General features: G+C 55.3%; 1 protein-coding gene across 1 annotated transcript; it reads left to right on the top strand.

Annotated features, from left to right (window-relative positions):
- The first annotated feature begins 9,768 nt into the window (after positions 1-9,768).
- Positions 9,769-12,999, top strand: LOC118997319 (patr class I histocompatibility antigen, A-126 alpha chain-like). The gene is made up of 8 exons (XM_037060902.1): positions 9,769-9,877; positions 10,011-10,292; positions 10,488-10,763; positions 11,342-11,617; positions 11,698-11,793; positions 12,221-12,253; positions 12,393-12,440; positions 12,591-12,999. Exons 1-8 carry the CDS (start codon positions 9,814-9,816, stop codon positions 12,593-12,595), a joined length of 1,080 nt encoding a protein of 359 aa, XP_036916797.1. The 5' UTR covers positions 9,769-9,813; the 3' UTR covers positions 12,596-12,999.
- Positions 13,000-20,668: the final 7,669 nt, after the last annotated feature.

Here is a 20,668-nt window from a genome sequence, read left to right as displayed (position 1 = left end):
CTGTTTCGTTTGTTAGTTCGTTTGTTCATTAGATTCCACATATGACTGACATCATATAGTATTTGCCTTTCTCTGCCTGGCTTATTTCACTTAGCATAATGTTCTCCAGGTCTATCCTTACTGTTGCAAAGAGTAAAATTTCCTTCTTTTTTATGGCCAAGTGAAATTCCACTGTGTAAATGTCCCATACTTGTTTCATCCACTCATCTACTGATGGACACTTGGGCTGCTTCCCTGTCTTGGTGGTTGTGCATAATGCGGCAATGAACATAGGGGTGCATATGTTCTTTTGAATTAGTGTTTTTGGTTCTTTTGCACATATTCCCAGAAGTGGGATTGCTGGGTCACAAGCCCTACCCTTTTTTAATTTTTTGAGGTATCTCCATACTGCTTTGCACAGGGGCTGCCCCAGCTCGCATGCCCACCAACGGGGCAAAAGAGCTTCCCTTTCTGCACATCCTCACCAGCACTCTTTGTTTGTTGACTTATTGATGATACCCATTCTGACAGGTGTGAGATGGTATCTCATTGTGGTTTTCATGTGCATTTCTCTGATGATTAGTGACGTTCATATGTCTGTTGTCCAGCTGTGTGTCCTCTTTGGAGATGGGACCGTTCAGGTCCTTTTCAATTGGGTTTTTTGTCTTTTTAGTGTTGAGTTTTGTAAGTACTTTATACATGTTAGATATTTACCCCTTATCAGATGTATCAGCAAATGTGTTCTCCCATTCTGTGGGTTGTCTTTTTATTTGGTCAATGATTTCCTTTGCTGTGTAGAACCTTTTTAGGTTGGTGAAGTCCCATTTGTTTAGTTTTTCTTTTCAAGCCCATGGTCTTTTAAATATGTGTTAGTCATCTGCTAGGAGGGAGGAGAGGAAGAAAGGACAGGGAGAAACTGATCTCCTGTTATGAAAATTATATATAAATGCAGCATTAGTCTCAGTAGCCAAGACATGGAAACAGCCTACGTGTCCATCAGTATCCACACATACACAGATGTCTGCACAAACACACATGTACATGCATGTTTGCACACAGTGGAATATTCAGCCGCAAGAAAGGACATCCTGCCACTCGGGACCACGTGGATGGACCCCGAAGGCGCTACACTAAGGGAGGAGAGTCAGACAGAGAGAAAAATACCCTATCACATCACTCATCTAGAAGCTAAAACAGCCAGTCTCACAGACACAGAGAGTAGAATGACGGCCACCAGGGGCTGGGGCAGGGACTGGGGAAGATGCCAAAGGCGCAGACTTGCAACTAGAAGATGACGAAGTTCTGCAGACGGATGCACAGCGCAGATGACAGGCAGCCGCGCGGTACCGTGTGCTTCAGAGTTGTGAGAGTGCAGACCTGAGACGTCCTCGCCACAAAAATACATGACGATTATGTGACGTGGAAGAGTCACCCAATGATGATCACACTGCAATGTATGTGAGTAAACGTATCAGATGAACACACTGTGCACCTTAACCTTATACAACGTCATACATCCATTACAGCTCAGTTTTTTAATCATGTGTAGAGACAGTCTTGCTAATTCACTTTCACTGGCCACAGAAGTCAGCGTCAGAACAAAAGAGGTGTTTTTTTAAAAAAGTCTTTCCAACTTTCTGGGATTCTTGTTTTCTTGCCAGTTTCTGTCTCTGGTTTTCCAAACCAGATAACTTCTTGGGAGGCATTTTAAAGGGCATAGAATTTTGGTAGCAAATTGAATCGTTTTCTCTCAGGAAATAGTACCAGGCCAAGCGTTCCCCATCCTCACAAGCTCGGCCTAGTGACCCGGGGACGGGAGGAGGCTGCGCACAGGGCGGGAGAACACGAGAGAGGTGGGCGCTGGCAGCAACACCTTCCGCGGCCTGTCGAGGGCGCCAGTCAGCCTGCACTTCAGTAGTTCTATGTGGAGAAGTCTGCAGAGACCGTGGCCTGTCAATACTTTGGATTCATTGAAGCGATTTTTTAATTAGGATATACTCACAACATATAAATAAATATAGCAAATAATGGTACTATGTACCCCCCGCCAAGCATAAACAAATGTTAACATTTTTCTCGTCTTTGCTTCAGACGTTTCATTTTAAGAAATATCACGTTTCAAATCCAACGGAAGTCCGTGCCCTGTCCCCCTCAAGGGAACCTGGTATCCTGGAGTCGGTGCATGTCATTCCCATGAATGTGGTGTGCTTTATTAACTGCGTTTTTACCTGCAAACAATTCAAACCATTGCTTTGTGTGTTTGTAAGTTTTGCATAAATAATAGCTACCATATTTTGCTCTGTTAATATGTAGTCTTGGGGGAAAATTTTTAGGGAAAAATAAGGATGTGCATTACACATGAGTATAATGATTACATACCATGGGTATAACAATCCGTGTATAATGCACACAAACATGGTGCGCAGTATACACGGCAAAATATGGTATGTGGCCTTTTCTCATTCTTTTGGCTGCTCAGCATCTGAGGCCCCTTTCCAGGGGGAGCAAGAGTCCCCTCTACCATAAAAGCTAAAATCAAAGGCCAACTGCCCACCGTCCAGCCCTTCTCGAAGGTAGGGACAGACATATGACGGAGGCTCTCCCATGAGACCCTGACCCCTGGCAGAGTTGGTCACCAGAGTCCCCAGAGGCCTGCGGCTGGGCAGCGGGGCCGTGTACTCCTGGATCTCCGCTCCCCTCCAGACAGTGAACGACCCACTATCCTCCCAATCCTTTCTCTGCGTCAGTCAGTCTGTTGCTTAGGGTTAAGAACCTGCTTGAAAAGGATACTTTTGTAACTTACTGTGTTCATTCAACATGTGTTTAGATTCAGATGGGTATACATAGTTGACAAGCACAGGAATATGTCGCTCCAAAGAGGCCACTTTGGCACATTGATGATCTTAAATTGTAGGTGCTTGGGAAACAGCTGGTGCAAGGAGGACACTCTGACGTGCCCGCGTCTCCCTGAACACAGGAGACAAATCTCCCTTGAGAGGGAACCCGCCAGGGACCAGGAGGGTCTCACCACCATCAAATAAAGTGCAATGAGCATTTTCCTCCCTCTCAGAAATCAACTAGGAGAAACATGGAGAATGAGGCACAAGGATCCAAGGAGCCCCCTGACATCCTGAGGGACAGCAGTGGTGGGACAGCCCATGGTGGCAGTAGAGGCAGCAGCAGCAGCAGCTGGCGAAGGGGTTGAGACTGACTCAGAGCGAGCCTGCCGCTGAGATGAGAACGTCAGTAACAGCAACACGACAGCAGTGGCGAAGGCTCACACAGCACTCACAGCGATGCTGAGGCTCAGGAAGGTGAAGTGACTGCCCGAGGTCAGCCAGGTGGTAGGTGGCAGAGGCGGAATTCACACCAAGGCCGTCTGGCTGCAGAGTCTGTGCTCCTCATGTCTGTGCCCTGTGCAGCCTCCCGTTTCTCTCTCTCTCTCTCTCTCTCTTTCTCTCTTTCTCACACACACACACACTCACACACTCACATGCTCAAATGTGAGGAGCAGCAAAATGCATGCCTTGAGGGTGAGGAGCACACCCTCAGCTACAAAAACAAAATCTCTCCTGTGCAGCAACTGGAACAGATCCCAGGCTGGTGGCAAGACCATCCCTGGATCTGCGCTGGTTCAGGGAGGAGGGCTGAGTGAGGAATCGTGAGGGCAGCCATCCGGGACGGCTTGTCTGTGAGCTAAGGATGGCCACACATTCTTTGCCACTCCTTCCACCAAGAGTCCACTTCCCTCCCTTGGAGCTGCTGGCTCTCTGACTTGGTTTGATCAACAGAAAGTGTCAGTAGTGACGCTGTCAGGCTTTCAAGGCTGGGCTTCAACAGAACCGCCATGGCCCTGGCTGGCCTGGCTCAGCTGGTGAGGGATCGTCCAGAAAGACCGATGGTGTGATTCCCATTGTCCTTGTCCACGGGTCCTTTACACATGTTCCTTGACTTGACCCTTCCTCTTCTTTGCCCCATTATCCCCTCCCCCCTCCCCTCTGGTCACTCTCAGTTTGTCCTTTATTTCTGGGACTCTGGTTCCATTTTGCTCCCTTGTTTGCTGTGCCCATTAGGTTCCACTTATAGGTGAGACCTTATGGTATTTGTCTTCCACCTCCTGGCTTATTTCACTCAGCATAATGCTCTCCAGATCCATCCATGCTCTCATGAACAGTAGAAGCTCCTTCTTTCTTTCTGCTGCATAGTATTCCATTGTATAAATGTACCAGTTTTTTGATCCACTCATTTACTGATGGTCCCTTAGGCTGTTCCCAGCACTTGGCTATTGTAAATCGTGCTGCTGTGAACACTGGGTGCATAGGTTCCTTTGAATTGATGTTTCAGGATTCTTAGGGTATAATCCCAGCAGTGGAATTGCCGGGTCACAGGCAATTTAATCCTTATCTGAGGACACGCTTTCAGAGGGAAAGGGAGAGAGAGGGAAAGTATCACTGATGTGAGAGAGAAACATTGATTGGTTGCCTCTCATATGAGCCTCAACCAGACAGAACCGACCACCCAAGCAAATGCCCTGACCTGGAGTGGAATCAACACCCAACCCACTCAGCCACACTGGTCAGGAACCAGGTATTCCTTTTAAAGGGCCAGTACAGAGGCACTCAGGCACTCACCCAAGGTTCCAGATGAGGGACAGTGGTTTGGGGGATACCAGGGACACACAGGGAGAAACTGAGCTGTGCGGCTCCAGGCCGAGGGCTGGAGGGACAGCCGCCCCTTTCCTGTGATGAGCCCTCCCCCCACATGGCCAAACAGGAGTCTGCATTTGCCTGCTGACCACCACCTGTCCCACTCTTAACCTTAATGGTCTCTTTAAAGGCTCTGGGCCTAAATACAATCACAGTGGGGGCTGGTCCTTCAACATACAAATTTTCGGGGACAAAACTCTGTCCGTAACAGGGGTCCCCTATGGTGTGTGCATTTCCTACCTACCAGCTGGTCTCCATTCCCTGAGCCCCTCAGGAAGCGTGGTGCTCGGTGCCTCCCCAAGCTCTGGCCTCACCACGAAGAGCAGCTGATGGGAGGCACCTGGCCTGCAACTGCCTCTCCTGTCTTCTGGGCTGGGGCTGGGGTCGGTCTAGGTCACAGGGTCATGGGTGACTGATGCTCAGATTGAACCCGAGGCTCAGCTGTCATACACAGGGCTCTGGGGGACCCTCCACAGGCTCTCAGACCCCTTGTTTGTTTGGGCTGCTAAACAACACCATAGGCTGCCTATAAATAACAGAAATGTATCTCTCAGAGTTCTGGAGGCTGAAAGCCCGGGATCAAAGTGCCAGCACATTCAGGGTCTGGTGAGGGCCGACTTCCTGGTTCACAGACGGCTGTGACCTCTCACTGTGACCTCTCACTGTGTCTTCTCAGGGTGGTCAGGGTGAGGGAGCTCTCTGGAGTCTCCTTTATATGGGCTCCACCCTCCTGACCTAATCACCTTCCAAGGCCCCACCTCCAAACACCATCACATTGGGGGTTAGGTATCAGTGTGAACTCTGAGTACACAAACCCATAGTACCCTTCAGTCCATAGCACCCCCAGCGTCCTGGGTCAGTTGGGGCAGAAATGAAATTTAGGGCTGAGGCTTCAGGGTTCCTTCATTCAGGGACTGCGTGTAGCAGAGGGCAGGAGCTGGTGGATCCAGTTTGTGGATGTGCTGCGTGGGTGACCACAGAGGAAAGAGGGGAATCCCAGACCCCTCGAGGAGTGACCTACAGAGGGTGTAGGGACCGCCCATGGGAAATGGGCAGCCTGGGTCCCATCGCTGAGGTCCCCATAGCCCACAGTGGGGTGCAGCTGACACCCACGTTCAGCACTGGGTCCTCAGGGGCCCTCAGCCTGGCCCTAGGTCTTGTCCTGTCCTAGGACAGGGAGGGACCCCTGAAGGCTGTGACAACCTGTTACTCAGGACTGGGTGCAGGCATCGCAGGGAGGTGCTAGTGAAGTGAGTGGGTCCCTGGGATCCCCAGGAATGTGGGGCCAGGACTGGTCCCTGCAGGGGCAGCACAGCCCTTTGCTGTCCATGACTGCAGGACCCTCTCCAAACACAGACAGGTGTCCCCATGGCCAGCCCTCCCCATGCTGCTCTCCTCCTGGCTCCGTCCTCTCCCCCCACCCTCAACCCCTGTCCCTCTGATGTGCTTACTTCCCTGTACCCTGACTTCCTCAGGAGCTCCCTGTCCTTCCTGGACCTAACGCCCCAGTCCCCACCCCCACCCCATGTTCTGAGATTCGTTGGACTGATTCCCAGGTGGAGGGTCCTCTAGGTCCAGAGGGAGCAGCAGGAACATGTGACGGGGACTTTGGTGCCCCAAGTCCCATTCTGGGGGACTAAGGGCACCTAGCTTGTTCCTGGGGTCCATCCTGAACCTGGGACCCAGCTGCTGTAGCCAGGAGACCTCACCCTTCCCTGAGGGAGGGTCCAAGGTGACTCAATGGGGAGGGAACACCTCAGTGAGTGTGGGTTGTGAGAAACACTTTGCACCCTGAACCTGACACTGACTGGGGCCCCCTCTTGTGTTCACAGCCCTGTTCTGGTGCTGCCAACAGAGGGAGACCCGGGGAGGTCTGACTGACCAGCAGAAAGGGGAATGGGGTCCTCTGTCGTCTGCCCTGTGGCCACGCGGGGGCGCCACCGCGCTGCACCTGAAGGCTGAGTGCGCCCTGGGAGGGTTTGAGCTGAGAGGGGTCAGAAGTGCCTGACCTGGGGGCTGGGCACCAGTCAGGGATGAAGCAGCTTCTGAGCAGTGCTGGACTCCACAGGCGTCAAGGTCAGGGACTGAACAAGGACTGACAGAGAGGAGAGCTCAGGAGGCTTGGGCCACCTCTGAGGTTTCCACCTCCCCACTACAACCCCTCTCTCCAGCCCCCTGATGACAACACTCCAGGGGAAACTGAAAAGAAACATTTTATCTACTTTCTGCTTTCCATAGTACTCCTTCTTGATGTAGCAACAGTGGCAACATTTGCAGGAGTTTTCCTCAGGAAGGACACAGGAAAAATTGGTAACATGCTCCTCCCTGACAGGGATCCTGGGTGCCTGGGGCCTGGGCGGGAGGAAAGTTTTCCGGGTCGACTTCTTGTGTTGTCCGTCCGGAGTGAGCGTTTCTAAATGTGTTACCTCTGCAAGGCCCTTTCCAGGTCAGGTCCAGGTGGCACAGCTGGGGCCGTGCGACGGGCCAGGATCCAGGTCCTCTCTCTGTTCCTCCAGCCCAGGCTCCCAGGCTGTCACACCTCAGAGCCGGCACTGCTGGGCCTGGGCCTGAAAACCTGCCACCAGGCAGCCCCTCCCTCCCTGGCAGTGTCCCCAAGTGTCCTCACTGAGCGGCTCTCCCTGCCCTGCCCCTGCCCAGGCCCCTCCAGCCTCCCCCTACCCCACCTGCTTTGCTTTTGTTCACACTCGGTTCACTAACACACATTTTCAGTGTATGTATTTGTTTACTGTCAGTCCCTCCTTGAGAACACACGGTTTACAAGGACAAGGACAGGGATGTGACTTTCACAGCTGTATTTCCAGGGCCCTGAAAGCTGATTTTAAAACATTTGAGTGAGTGACTGAGTGAAGGCACAGACTGCACACACCCTGCTACACACCGACACACAGATACCACACCCACAGGGACACACTCACACACACTGAGGTTCTCACACACACTCACATACACTGGCACACACACTCACACTTAAACCCTAACTCCCATGCAACATCACATGTGAACACCCCATGTCAGCGTGCATCATCATTTCTAGTGTTTTCTCCAAAGGACTGTGAAAACTCACCTAAAAGGCGCCTGAAGTTTGAAAGACCAACACGGCGGTCACCCTAGGTTCGACCATTTCGATGTTATGTCCTATCTTACTTACAGAATGTATTTCTGTAATTTTTGCTGAAACATCTGAAAATCACTTGTCAGCATCGTGACCCTCTCCCCTGACTATTTCAGTATTGGTCTCTGAAAAAATAACCTTTCTCTTCAAACAATAGTATTGTTACACTGAAGAAAATAGCTATCATTTCCTGATATTATACACTGTCAAATAATATAAACTTCTCCACGTTACCCTGCAGATGTCCCCCATTGGGGAGGAGGAGCGCCCAGGGGCCCTCGGACCATCCCGATGCCCCCGTCCCCTCCCAGCACCCTCCCTCCTCCCCTCCACAGCCACACCAGGGAAATGGAGAGTGGGCCATTTTCCTCTGCTCCCTGCTTCCGTTTCTTAAACTCAGTTTTGATGTGAAATCATCTCTTACTGGGAACAGCATCTCAATGTCTACATCTCCCCGGTGTGGATATGCACATCGGGGTGACCGGGAAGAGGACCTCAGCTGCCCTGGGCCTCCTGTCCCCTCAGCAGGACAGGAGAGGGGCCTGGGTGCCAGGGCCACACCTGATGCCCCAGAAGTCACACCTCCAACAGTAGCTGTCACACTGAGACCTGGAGTGACCACAGTCCCCTCTCTCAGGTTTCAGAGCAAACTCATGCACGTCCTCCGAGACCCACCTCTCCCCCAGTGCCTCCACCCCACAGTCAGGGGTTAGGACTGGGACTGAGACCCCCATCCCAACCTCTCCATCCCACCCACAGAGCCCCAGGGAGAGCCCAACCCCTGCTCCCCCCACCCCCTCACTCACCACCATCCTCCCTGAAGCCACCAGGACCAACCTCATCTGTCCTTGTCCCTGTCTGTCTCAATGACCCCTGGTCCCCAAACATCCTGCACCTCATCTCCACAGGCTCTGCAGCCCCCACTCTGTCCCCTCCCACACCCCCTCCTCCCCAACCCCTGGAACCTGCCTGCTGCTCACCCCCCAAAGTGCTCATCCCAGGACCAGAACCTGGGCAGCGGTCCCCCAGGATGAGGTCCCTGCACTTCACAGCTCTCGCAGGAGCCTGAGACAACGACCCCCTGTGAAGTCCTCCCATGGGTGTCCCCCCTCCCACTGACCTGGTACCCTGGGTGTGGAGGGGGCGGGGTCCTTGCTCCTCCACTGCTTTGACCCCTTTCCCTCCCTCTCCCTAGCACCCCCAATCAGCCATCAGACTGGAGCCCCCACTACCTCATCAGAGGGATTCCCTGTGCACCCCAGGGCACTCCCCCATTTCTTTTAGCTGCTGGCCCATGGTCACCCTCCCAGAGCGCTGCCTCCTTCACCCTCGGTGATGTCAACACCATCGAGTATGGAAGGCTGAACAGTGGTCCCCAGAGACGCCCAGCCTGGTCCTTGGAACCTGTGACAGCTTTCCTCACCAGGCAAAGGGACCTGGGTGATGTCATTGAGGTTAAGGACCATGGGACAGGGAGATTCCCCCGCATTCTCTGGGTGGGCAGTCAGGTCACATAAACCCTAAAAGCAGAGCGGCCCGAGCTCCAGAAAAGCTGAGTCCGTTCCCGGGAGAGGGGCTCCGGGGACGGAGAGGAGGAAGGGGGCTGGGCCCGGCCTGGCGGTCGCTCTCTGGTTTCCCCGGACAGACTCCCGGCCCGGACTCGGGGATGCGGTGCGACAACGAGCTCTCGGAGCAGGAGGAGAGATCCGGGCAAAGTCCCAGGTGCCGGGCCAGGCGCTCTGGGTCTCGGACCGAGGGCGGAGTCCGGGCGGGGAGGCTTCGCGCTGGGGACTCGGGGTCTCCGGGTTTCACTTCTGCGGCTCCCAAGCTGCCCCGCCGCCTCCTTCCTGGATACTCGTGACGCGGCCCCCGGTGTCGCTCTCTTTGGTGGCCGCTGTCTAGAGAAACCAATCAGCGCCGCCGCCGCTCCCCGGTTATAAGTCTCCCCGGAGCCGCCCGGACGCACTTTCTCCCCAAACCCCGAGACCGCGCGTCATGCGGTCCCCGAGCCTCCTGCTGCTGCTCTCGGGGGCGCTGGCGCTGACCGGCGCCCGGGCGGGTGAGCGCGGGGTCGGGAGGGACCGCGGGACCCCGGGGAGGGCGCGTCGCCACCGCCCGGACCCCGCTCCGGTCCCCGTTTCCGTCCCCGCGCCGGTCCGGGCGTCCCCGGTCTCACCGCTCCCCGCTCGCAGGCACGCACTCCCTGAGCTATTTCCGCACCGCCGTGTCCCCACCCGGCGGCGGGGAGCCCCGCTTCTTCGCCGTCGGGTACGTGGACGGCACCGAGTTCGCGCGGTTCGACAGCGACGCCGCGACCCCGAGGATGGAGCCGCGAGCGCCGTGGATGGAGGGACCGTGGGTGGAGGAGGATCCGCACTATTGGGACCGGAACACGCGGAACTACAAGGAAGCCGCACAGAATTACCGAGTGGGCCTGAAGAGCCTGCGCGGCTACTACAACCAGAGCGACCACGGTGAGCGCGCGGGGCCGGACGGGCGGGGTCGCCCCGAGTGTCCGCGTCCGACCTTCACCCCGAGAGGAGCCCGCGGGACTCGCACCGGGTTGGGTTTCGGTTTCGGTTGGATCCCCGCGGGTGGGGGCGGGTCGGTGGGCGGGGCTGACCTCGGGGCGGGGTTTGTGGGCGGGGCTGACCTCGGGGCGGGGTCAGGGTCTCACCCCATCCAGAGGATATCCGGCTGCGACCTGTGGCCCAACGGGACCGTCCTCCGCGGGTACAGCCAGTACGCCTACGACGGCGCCGACTACATCGCGCTGAACGAGGACATGCGCTCCTGGACCGCGGCCGACACGGCGGCTCGGATGACGAAGACCAACTGGGAGGCGAGCGGTGCGGCGGAACGATTCGGGACCTACGTGCGCGGCCGGTGCAGGGAGTGGCTCCTGCGGTACCTGGAGCTCGGGAAGGCGGCGCTGCAGCGCGCAGGTACCGGGGCTCGCGGGCCCCCCACCCTCGGGCTGGGCTCCGACGCGGAGACGGGACGTGGGGACCCGAGTCAGAACCACCTCTGGGTCGGGAGGCCAAGTCCGCCCCGACTTTCCGACCCGGGACCGGAGGGCGACCCCGCCTTCTCTCAGGGACGCCCGGGGGGCAGCCTCTCCGGGGACGGAGGGGATACACCCCGAGATGTCCGGTCAGCGGCCCCCTCTGACCCTGGCGGCGCCCCGGCCCATGGGAACCTCCTCTCTCAGGCCCGATCGGGCCCCGCACCCGCGAGTCTCGGTCCCACCCCCGCTCTCCGCAGCCACGTGCCCGCCCCTCCCCCCCTCCCCAAGTCTGGACCAGAAACGCTTTTCTCCCTCAGACCGGACTGCACGTGGGCTGAGTCCCTCTGGTTCTAGAACTTTCTACAGACCAGGGGATCCCCCCAGCTGCCTCTGTCAAGACTGGGTCTGGGCTTTACCCCCGCCCCGTCCTGTCCAGTCTCGGGTTGGCCACAGGAGCGCTGCTGGACTGCCCTGCGGCCCCTGCGAAGTTCCCGACTTTCCGACCCTTGTCCTCAGACCCCCCAGACGCGCGAGTGACCCGCCACCCCACGTCTGAGCAGGAGGCCACCCTGAGGTGCTGGGCGCGGGGCTTCTACCCTGCGGACATCGACCTGACCTGGCAGCGGGACGGGCAGGAGCACACTCAGGACACCGAGCTGGTGGAGACCAGGCCCGGGGGCGACGGGACCTTCCAGACGTGGGCAGCGGTGGTGGTGCTGCCTGGGGAGGAGCAGAGATACACGTGCCACGTGCGGCACCAGGGGCTAAGGGAGCCCCTGACGCTGCGATGGGGTGAGGGGGGCCTCCGTGGACTTCACTGGGGGCAGGGCAGGACCCAGGGGCAGGGCCCTCACCTTCCTGTCCCTTTGCAGAGCCGCCTCCTCAGACCAACACCATCATGGTCATCTTGGGGGTCCTTGGTGGCTTGGTCCTGCTTGGAGCTGTGATGTGGGGGAGGAGACGCTCAGGTAGGGGCGGTTGGGGTCTGGTTTCTTGCCCCAACTGGGGGTCTCAAGCCCAGGAGACCCCCTTCATTAAAGTGAAGCATTGTCTTCACTCATGTGCTTGCCAGTCTGGGGCCCTACTTGCTACAGTGACTGTTTAGGAAGGCTTCTGTGAGATAAAGGACAGATTTGTCACCCTGATGATTCTGGTGTTGGGGACCTGGCTCCCAACAGTCACAGGTCCAAGGGGAGAGTCCCTGCTGAGGACGGACCTGCAGGAGGGCTGTTGGTCCAATTCCTGCACATAAACTTCCCTCAGGTTTCTGGATCCTGCCCTGACTCTGTAGTCAGAGTTCTGGAAACTTCCCTGGGGACCTGCACCAGGGCTTCCCTTGGGACCTCATGGCCCTGCCTCCTCCCTGGTGTCTCACAGGATGTTTTCTTCCCGCAGGTGGAAAAGCAGGGAGCTACGCTCAGGCTGCCAGTGAGTATGGAGGGGGGACCCCTGAGACCCCGTGTCAGCTTAGACGGGAGGCCATGGGGGACCTCCCTCTCCCCCCATAGTTCCTCCTTTGGTCTCCTGTCCTGGGGTCTCTGACCACATCCTGTTTTGTGCCACCCAGGCAGTGACAGTGACCAGGGCTCTGATGTGTCTCTCAGGGCTTGTAAAGGTGAGGCCCTGACACTGGAAGGGTTGGGTGGAGGGGACAGGATTGGGTAATGGGGACTCTGTGGGACTATTGAGCACGAGGTGGGCTGTTGGACAGTGTCACCTCTACAGCGACTGATGGACATATGTTCATGATTATTTTCTTCTGCAGCGTGAGACAGCTGCCCTGTTGGGGAATGAGTGATGGAAGGTTCCTCACACACACACACCCGCCAGCCCCTGTTTGTCACTTCAGGGACATCTCACTTCTGCTTCTGCAACTGGCACCTGAATGTTTGTGTTCCCATCAGCATCACTGAAGAGGGGGGAGGCGGGCCCACCCCGCCCACCAGCCCCCTCCCCACATGTCCCTGCTCCAGCAGAGAGCCCAGCCCCGCCCCCCAGCCCTGTCTGTGCTTCCTGGTGCCTGAGCTGCAGCTTCTCGCTCCCTCATTGAAATGAAGCTCTGGGTGTAAATTTGTTTTCTCAATTCTTGCTGTGAGTGGTTGATGTGTTCATTAAAAAGCTGAAGATCCTAAATTTTGAAGGAAATAAATGGACTCATCAAGAAGTTTCCAGAACCTCTGTGCTTGCTGTGCTGAGTCTGTTGTGGGGACAGAAGAGGCTGTGAGGACCGAGCATGGTCAGGCTGTGCCCAGTCGGTGCCTAGTGCATCGTGGGCTTGATGTGGTCCCTCCCTGACTGCGTTGCCCTCTGCCCCTTTGTCCTTGTCCCTTCAGTAGAACCTTGCCCCTGCAGGACCTGTGACCACAGGAAGCCAACATCACCCAGACCTTGTAAACTGTCCCAGTGAAGCCCATCTCCAGGACAGTGGGCAGCAAAGGCCATGTGTGGCCAGGTCAGCCGAGGCTCAGGCCTGGGTCAGACCCTAAGTTCCATATTCTGAGTCTTTATTTGTTGCTTCTTTGTTTTTGTAGAGCAGCATGAGTTTGTTTGTCCTTGTTAGGAGCCCTGGTCTCATTCTCCTCTGGGTGTCCCCTCCCTGTCAGCAGCAGAGGTGTTTTGCCTGTCACTGTCCCCACCTGCCCAGGGGTCCCTGCACACAGGAGTCTGTGGTGTGGAGATGACTTGTCAGACTCCTCCTCTCTTGCCTCCTCTAGGGCTTGGCTGCCCTTTCATCTCTTCCTAAATTCTCAGAGGAATGGGGTTCTGGACCGAGCAGAGCTGGGATCCCATAGTTTCCCAACCGAGATAAGTCTCCATTGAATTCCACTCTGCTTGCCTGCCCCTCCCCCTGCCCTTTGCTCCAGTGCTGGCTTCTGTGTCTCTGATGTTTCAGGAGGGAAGCGCATGGAGTGAGAGCTGCTCTGACTGAGATTCTCACAGCCCCGGCCTTTCCCAGGCTCCAGGATGCTGGTCCTGCAGGTCCCTGGGAGCCCCTGGATGGCACCCAGATGGTGCCCTTGGTGACGTGGGGCTCCCCTGTGGCTCAGGGCAGAGACCCCCCAGGTAAGAGCAGAGCTGCTGCTCTTGGGGGCCCGGCTCCGGGGAATGGCCCCTGGGGCTTTCACACGTGGGCCCCGCCCACAGCGAGGCCTTGGGGTCCGACATCGTCCAGGGCCACGGTTCCCACCAGAGAGAGAAGGAGATTGTGTCTGTTGGACACAAGAGTCCCTGGTGGTCTGGACGGATTTGGGAGGGACAAGGTTCTCAGGGAGGGGTCACGATGGCATTTCAGCGTCAGATATCTGAAAGGGGAAGCCAGGGTCCCTCAGCTGTGTCCAGGCCCCTGGAACGGTGCTGCACAGCCAGGGCTCCAGGCAGAGGCCCTTCCTCAGAGCCGAGCGGGGGCCACGCCACAACCATCCCGAGGAGCAGAGGGGGCAGTGAGGACGAGCTGCGGTTGAGGCGCACAGAATACCCACTGCAGCTCACAGTCACCAGTCAGGAACCGATCAGAGGGTATCTGGGCAGGGCCAGAGAGGAAGTGAGAAACAGGAAGTGGCCTCTCTTGGTCCCAGTGTTCCACCAAGCCCACGCCTGATAGAACAGGGAGCAGAAGGGTGAAGTTACTTATGTTAAAATTCCCAGCCTCTCCATCTCCACCTGTAAAGCCAGCCCCACTTCTTCCTGAGAATCAGGTTCTCTCAGGCTTCTTCCCCGGTTTCCAGGATTAATAGCCTTTGAAACTTCCCAATCCATCTGACCAAACTTCATCCCACTGTACCCTTGTCTCAGGTAGAGGGAAGGGGAAGGTTTCCTGACGTTCATCACTCAGGTGGGCCCAGAATCGGACCAGGGCAGCTCAGCTGTGCAGCCTGTGCAGCCGGTGAGAGAGAAATGGAGGCGCTGGAGTCTCAGAGGGCAGGTCGGCCTGTGGGAGCAGCTGGTGAGATGGGACGATGCCCAACAGGAGGTGAGAGGACAGGTGGTGAGGGCGGGCCCAGGAGACGCTCCTCTGGGAGCCGGGGCGGTGGTGGCTGGCGATGTGAGTTCACTGAAATAACGGTGTGAGGATTCTTTGGGGAGAATAGTGAGCAGCGTGGCGGGTGCACGTGGGAGAGATCTGTGGGTTCCAGTTAGTGAGAGGAATGAGATGAAACCATAAAACTCATACAAGAAATCCCAGAGAAAAAGCCCTTTGACACTGATCTGGCTGTGACTTTCTGGATACGACACAAAACACATGCAACAGAAGCAAAAGTAGACAAATGGAATCGGATCGATCTAGAAAGCTTCTGCACAGAAGAAAATAACAGTCAACGTAGTAAACAGGAAGGCTAGGGAAACGGGAGAAAATATGTTTGCAAGTCATATATTTGATAGGAGATTGATACCCAAAATATAGAAGGAGTTCATACAACTCTAAAACAACAAAAAACTAATAAATATCAGCAAAGGACCTAAATAGACATTCTCCAAAGAAGAAATACAAAAGGCCAACAGGTCTATGCAAAGGTGTTCACCTTTCTGGTTACCATGGAAATGCAACTCAAAACCACAGTGAGATAGCGGCACCACACACCTGCTGAATGGCTGTCACCAAAAGGTGGAGGACAGCAAGTGTTGGCGAGGATGCAGAGAAGAGGGAACCCTCGTTCGCTGTGGGAGGGAATGCAGATTGGCAGGGCCCCTGTGGAAACCAGTGGGGAGATTCTCACAAAGGAACAGCTGAGCTGCCCTACAATCCAGTAACCCCGCTCCAGAGCGTATCCTACATCGAAGGAAAGGCAATCTGGGTCTTGAAGAAATGTCTGCACTTCCCTGCTCATTTCAACTTTATTCACAACAGCCAGCCTATAAACACAACCTGAATGTCCATAGACTGCTGGATGGGCAAGAAAATGCACGTATACACGGTGAAATATTGTTCGGCCTTTTAAAAGACGGGAATCCCGCCGTTTGCGAGAGCGTGGACGACGGAGGAGGACATCACGCTCAGTGAAACAAGCCAGATGCAGAAGGACTAACACTGCGTGGACTCCAACCCAGTGGAAGGGACAGAAACAGAGAGCGGGGCGGGGACCGCCCGAGGCCGGCGGGAGGGGCTGGGAGGGGCCGGGAGGGGCCGGCCAAGGAGGAGGAAATTTAGGTCACAGTCTGGCAGGTGAGTGCGTCCCGCAGCACCGCACAGAGCGGCGTGGCCGTACCGACAGGACTGGGCTGAGCTCTCAACACACAGGGGAAGAGACAAGGGGGAAACAGCTGTGTGAGGGGAGGGATGCTGCGACGGTCTTGGTTGTGCTGAGAGACTGTCGCACAACATTTCACAACGGGCCCGGTGTCAGGCTACCTGGTCGCACACAATGAATACCTGCAGTTTCTGATTGTCAAATAGACCTCGGGAAGCTGGAAACATTTCTAAAAAATGAAATCAATTCTCTGGGCACTCTTTGATTCATAAGACTAAGGCTTAGGTTAGGTGTTGTATAAAAATGAAAATAAGATAATAATTTGCTTTGATATGTGCATGTGTAGAGAATAAGACAGACCTAAAAACCGCATTATTTCCGCCTCCCCAATGTCCCCAGTGTGAAACGATTTAAAGGCGCCCAGACAGAGACCACCCACCCCCATTCTAATGGTTTCCCGCGGAGGTTTTGTTTGTTTGCATTCTTTCAGAACACGAATTTTTCATTTCCCTGCATTTTGAATGTGACTACGTAAGGTTATGAAGTGCACAGTTTCCGTCCCACTCAGTGGAGCGTGTTTCAGGTCTGACCCCGCGGTGAGGAGCACAGTCACCCGGTTCCGCCCAAGGGCTGCCTCACCTCCCACCACATGCCCACTGCAGGCGCGGTGACAGAGTCCCTTGGTCACCGCCAACCCCTCAGTTTAAAAGTAAGGCCACAGCCGGCCGCAGCCCCGACCTGCCCCTCTCCGGACCCGCGTGTGCACTTTTGCTGTGGAACCAGGTGTGCAGGGGTTGGGCCACACGCGTCCAGCTCCTCCACTGGACCAAGTGTCCCCTGCTTGCCTCCTGACCCTGGCGGTGGTCTGCACGCCCCCAGCGAGGTCCGAGGTTCCCCGCCCCCAGCGAACCCTCTAACTCCCCGAAGTCTCGCAGGTCTCGGTCTCTCTGCTTCCTGAACGTGCAGTTGTCTCTCCACCAGGGAATGGAAGTCAGCCTCGCACGTTTACTCCCCCATTCGTTCCCATTCCTATCTTTATCCACTTTCCTATTCCGGTTCTTTATTTTGTTTGTTCATTAAAGAGCTGCTTGTGCGTTTTAGAGTTAGTCCCACCTCCACTTTAGATACAGTGGGTCTACTTCCATTCTCTGTCTATTCACTTATCAGTGATGCTTTTTGCTTAAGAGAAGTATTAAATTTTAGTGTAATCCATTTTATTATATTTTTGCTTTGCGCTTTTACATTGTCTTAAGAAATGATTCCTCCCACCCATGTTCATAATTATATTCTGTTATACATTCTTACATTTGTCTTATAACTTAAGATTTGTGTTTTCATCTCTGATCCTTCCAGGGTCCAAGTGTTTAGGTTAAGTGCAGATCTAGGTGCATTTTCCCTCCTCGTCTAAGCCAGTTTCTCCAACCCCATCTGCTAACTAACTTCCTCCCTCCCAGTCTGCAGAGGGGCTCCTTTGTTGTGCGTTAGGTCCCCTGAACCCACAAACGCTGAGCTCCCCACTCTGTGCCAATCCTCCCTGACTTCACTGTGAGGGCTTTCTAAGAGGTCACCTCATAGGAGGCGCCAGGGCACCTCAGCTCCAGGCCCTAGTGAGAGCGGGGAACCTGGAAAGAGTTACAGTGAATGCCTGCATTTCCAGGTTGCTGAGCCTGAGGGGTGGTGGTGCTCACTCAGCCAGGGACCCTGGGAACAGAACAAATGCAGGGGAGGGTAAAGAGCAGGTGTTCCCTCTGCAAGCAGGGTGCGCAGCTCCGCACAGCGAGCGCTGCAGGCAGGTGAGGAGCGACTGTGGGTGGGGAGAGAGAACTTCTGAACGTCTCTCAGAGAAGGTGATGCCCAGCCTGGTGTTGAAGGGCAAGATGGACCTGGGCATTTTTAGTCTGAGCATTAGGACCACAATATATTTTTACTTTACACTTTTTTAAAATTTCTATTTGGATGATATGCAAATATGATGCAATGTGAAATAAGCAGCACAAAAAGGCAAAGGAATCACAAAGCTATGAGAGCAGACCCTAAACACTGGAATGTACTCGGACAAAGTTGTGGACTCATTCTTCCACGTTCAAACTGCATTACTTCTGACTGCCCTCCGTCTGATGCAATACTCCGATCGAGATGTTTTTCCCATCACTCAACACAGTTTTTAAAGCCATTGATTTTGATGCCTTTTTGTGCGTCTGCTGCTCTTTGTTTCACCTCTTCCACATGAGCAAAACACTTTCCTTTGAGGACTTTTTTCATCCAGGGACACAAAGAAAGCCACTCCCGTTGGGGGAATAGGGAGGGTAGGGCACGGGGTCATATCCTTTTTAGTCATGAACTGCTGAACACTCAGTGTGGTGTGGGCAGGCGTGCTCATAAATCACCCGTCATGAAATGGGCAAATGTGTTGAGTCTTCAAAAAAATTTCACTACAAGCCAAATGCAGCCTCTCACAACAACGCCAGCTGGTACATGATACACATGAGTTCCTAGAACACTTGCCTAGTGGGGAAAGCCTATCCTACAAGGGCCCACTCTCCAGATAAAAAAAAAAATTAAGATTTTATTTATTGATCTTTAGAAGGGAAGGGAAGGACATAGGGAGAGAAATATCAATATATGGTTACCTCTCATGCGTCCCCTTCTGGGAACTGGCCTGCAACCTAGGAATGTGCCCTGACCGGGAATCGAACCACGATCTTCTGGTTCGCAGGCCTACGCTCAATCCACTGAGCTACACCAGCCAGGGCTCAATATTTTGTTTTTTTTTTATGTTGGTTCGGTGCTCACCCTTGTAAAACCATAGAATGACTGAAAGGAAGCGGGAGAGGCAGAAGCAGAAATGGTCAGGTGAGCAGGGGCAGATCGCAAAGAGCCTGGCTCATCATGTTGGAAGACGGGACATCACACTGAGGCTCGTGTGGCTTTAAGTCCGAGGGAAACTGGAGGAGGCAACACTGAGGCAGGGAGGAGGGTTGAGTGGCCACCCAATTAAGCCAGGTTGGGAGCGAGTTAACTCTCACAGGGGACAGGAGGGGCGGGGGACCAAATAACAGTTCCGTTATCTGATCAGAGGTGGTGAGTGAGGGACAGAGTGGATTCCGGGTGACTGAACTCTGGGCTGGAGGACGGGTGGTTGGTGACACCACTCACCAAGGACCTGGGAGGAAAACAGGTGTGAGGGAGGGAGCGCGGGTTTCGTCTGCACGGGCTGACCTTGAGGGTCCTGTGAGATGTCCGTCTGGAGGTGTCCAGGGGCCGCGTGGGCGGACACCTGTGGGACTCAGAAAGGAGGGCAGAGTGGAAGTGTGCCCGCGGGGCTGCTAGTTACGGTTGAGGGTTAGGGGATGACGTGAGGGGGACAACCCTCGTTGAGAACGTCCAGGAGAGAGTCGGGAACGGCATGAGGACACCCCGACGTTTGAGGGGAGTGTAGGCAGGTCATGGATGTGGTCAGTATTGGCCATCCTCAGGGATGTTTGGGGACAGTGAGGGGAGGGGCGTGCGCACTTTAAATTGTGTGAGTTTGGGAAGGGAAGGGTCAGGGGGAAGTGGACCTGACAGAGGCCCCAGTGGTGGGTGGCAGCCAGGCCTGAACGCAGTGCGACAGGATGCTCTCGTCCTTGTCCTCACTCCCGTCATGAATAAACGCCTGGACGAGATCACAGTCCTTGTCACCTGAGCCCGTACTGAGCCCGTACCAAAGAGGCCCTTTGGTTCACAGGCCAGCACTCAATCCCCTGAGCCACACCAGCCAGGGCTCTTTCTCTCACCTCTAGTCCCACCTCGAGTGAATGTGTCCCCCTCTAAGAAGGGATCCCTGCAGCTCCCCAACCTGCTTGTCTGCCAGGTGCCAGATTTCTACCCAGGAGACATTCAAGTGTGCCGGCCCCTGGAAAGGGCTAAGGAAACAGCTGCGGTTGTGTCCACTAACAGTATCTATAATGGAGACTGGACCTTCCGGACCCTGGTGATGCTGGACATGACCCCCAGCAGGGAGACGTCTACACCTGCCGAGTGGAGCACGCCAGCTTGGACAGACCTGTCACCAGGGAGTGGGGTGACTTATCTCTCGATAACCGTCTGGGCTCCAGGCTCAGAATCCACTCACTACCCTTGGGGGCCACACCATCCCGTGTGTCCTCACCAACCCCCTAACCATGGTCTAGGCTGGGAGCAGCAGGGTTCTGGTGATTCTAGGGTGCACCTATCCCTGTCCTAGGGGACTCCTAAAGAATCTCTCCTAGTCAGAAAACCCCAGAAAAGCGATCACCTTCATGACTGGCCCTCACACTGGGACCTGGCCCCTCCCTTCCATCTCCCTCCACTCCCTTATGCTGGGACTTACTGCCTTGACCTAAAACCAGCATTTGCCTCTTGTGGGTGTCATCAGTCTGAGACCCAGAACACTGGGTGCGTTCCACGTCTGCTCCTCCCCCACCGTGGTTCCACGCCTGGCACTGCCCTCCCCTTTGTCTCCACAGTGGACTAGGCCAGGCTCCAGGCTTCGGGCAGGGCCAGGGACTGTAGCAGGTGGGGTGAGACTGACCCTGGGTCTGTCCTTCCAGAGGCTCTGTCAGATTCTGCCGGGAGCAAGATGCTGACGAGAGTTGGGGGCTCCGTGCTGCGGGATCCTTGCCCTCGTCGAGAGCTT

Source organism: Sturnira hondurensis, unplaced genomic scaffold, assembly GCF_014824575.4.
Source record: "Sturnira hondurensis isolate 20B ecotype Veracruz unplaced genomic scaffold, ASM1482457v3 Scaffold0013060, whole genome shotgun sequence".
Taxonomy (NCBI): Eukaryota; Metazoa; Chordata; class Mammalia; order Chiroptera; family Phyllostomidae; genus Sturnira; species Sturnira hondurensis.
The sequence above is the reverse complement of the archived record's forward strand: the minus strand, read 5'-3'. Positions and strand labels throughout refer to the sequence as shown.

Coding starts and splice junctions, on each gene's coding strand:
- LOC118997319 (XM_037060902.1), top strand. CDS start 9,814: ATGCGGTCCCCGAGCCTCCTGCTGCTGCTCTCGGGGGCGCTGGCGCTG. Junction 10,764..11,341: donor GGCGGCGCTGCAGCGCGCAG/GTACCGGGGCTC, acceptor CCTTGTCCTCAG/ACCCCCCAGACGCGCGAGTG. Junction 11,618..11,697: donor GCCCCTGACGCTGCGATGGG/GTGAGGGGGGCC, acceptor GTCCCTTTGCAG/AGCCGCCTCCTCAGACCAAC.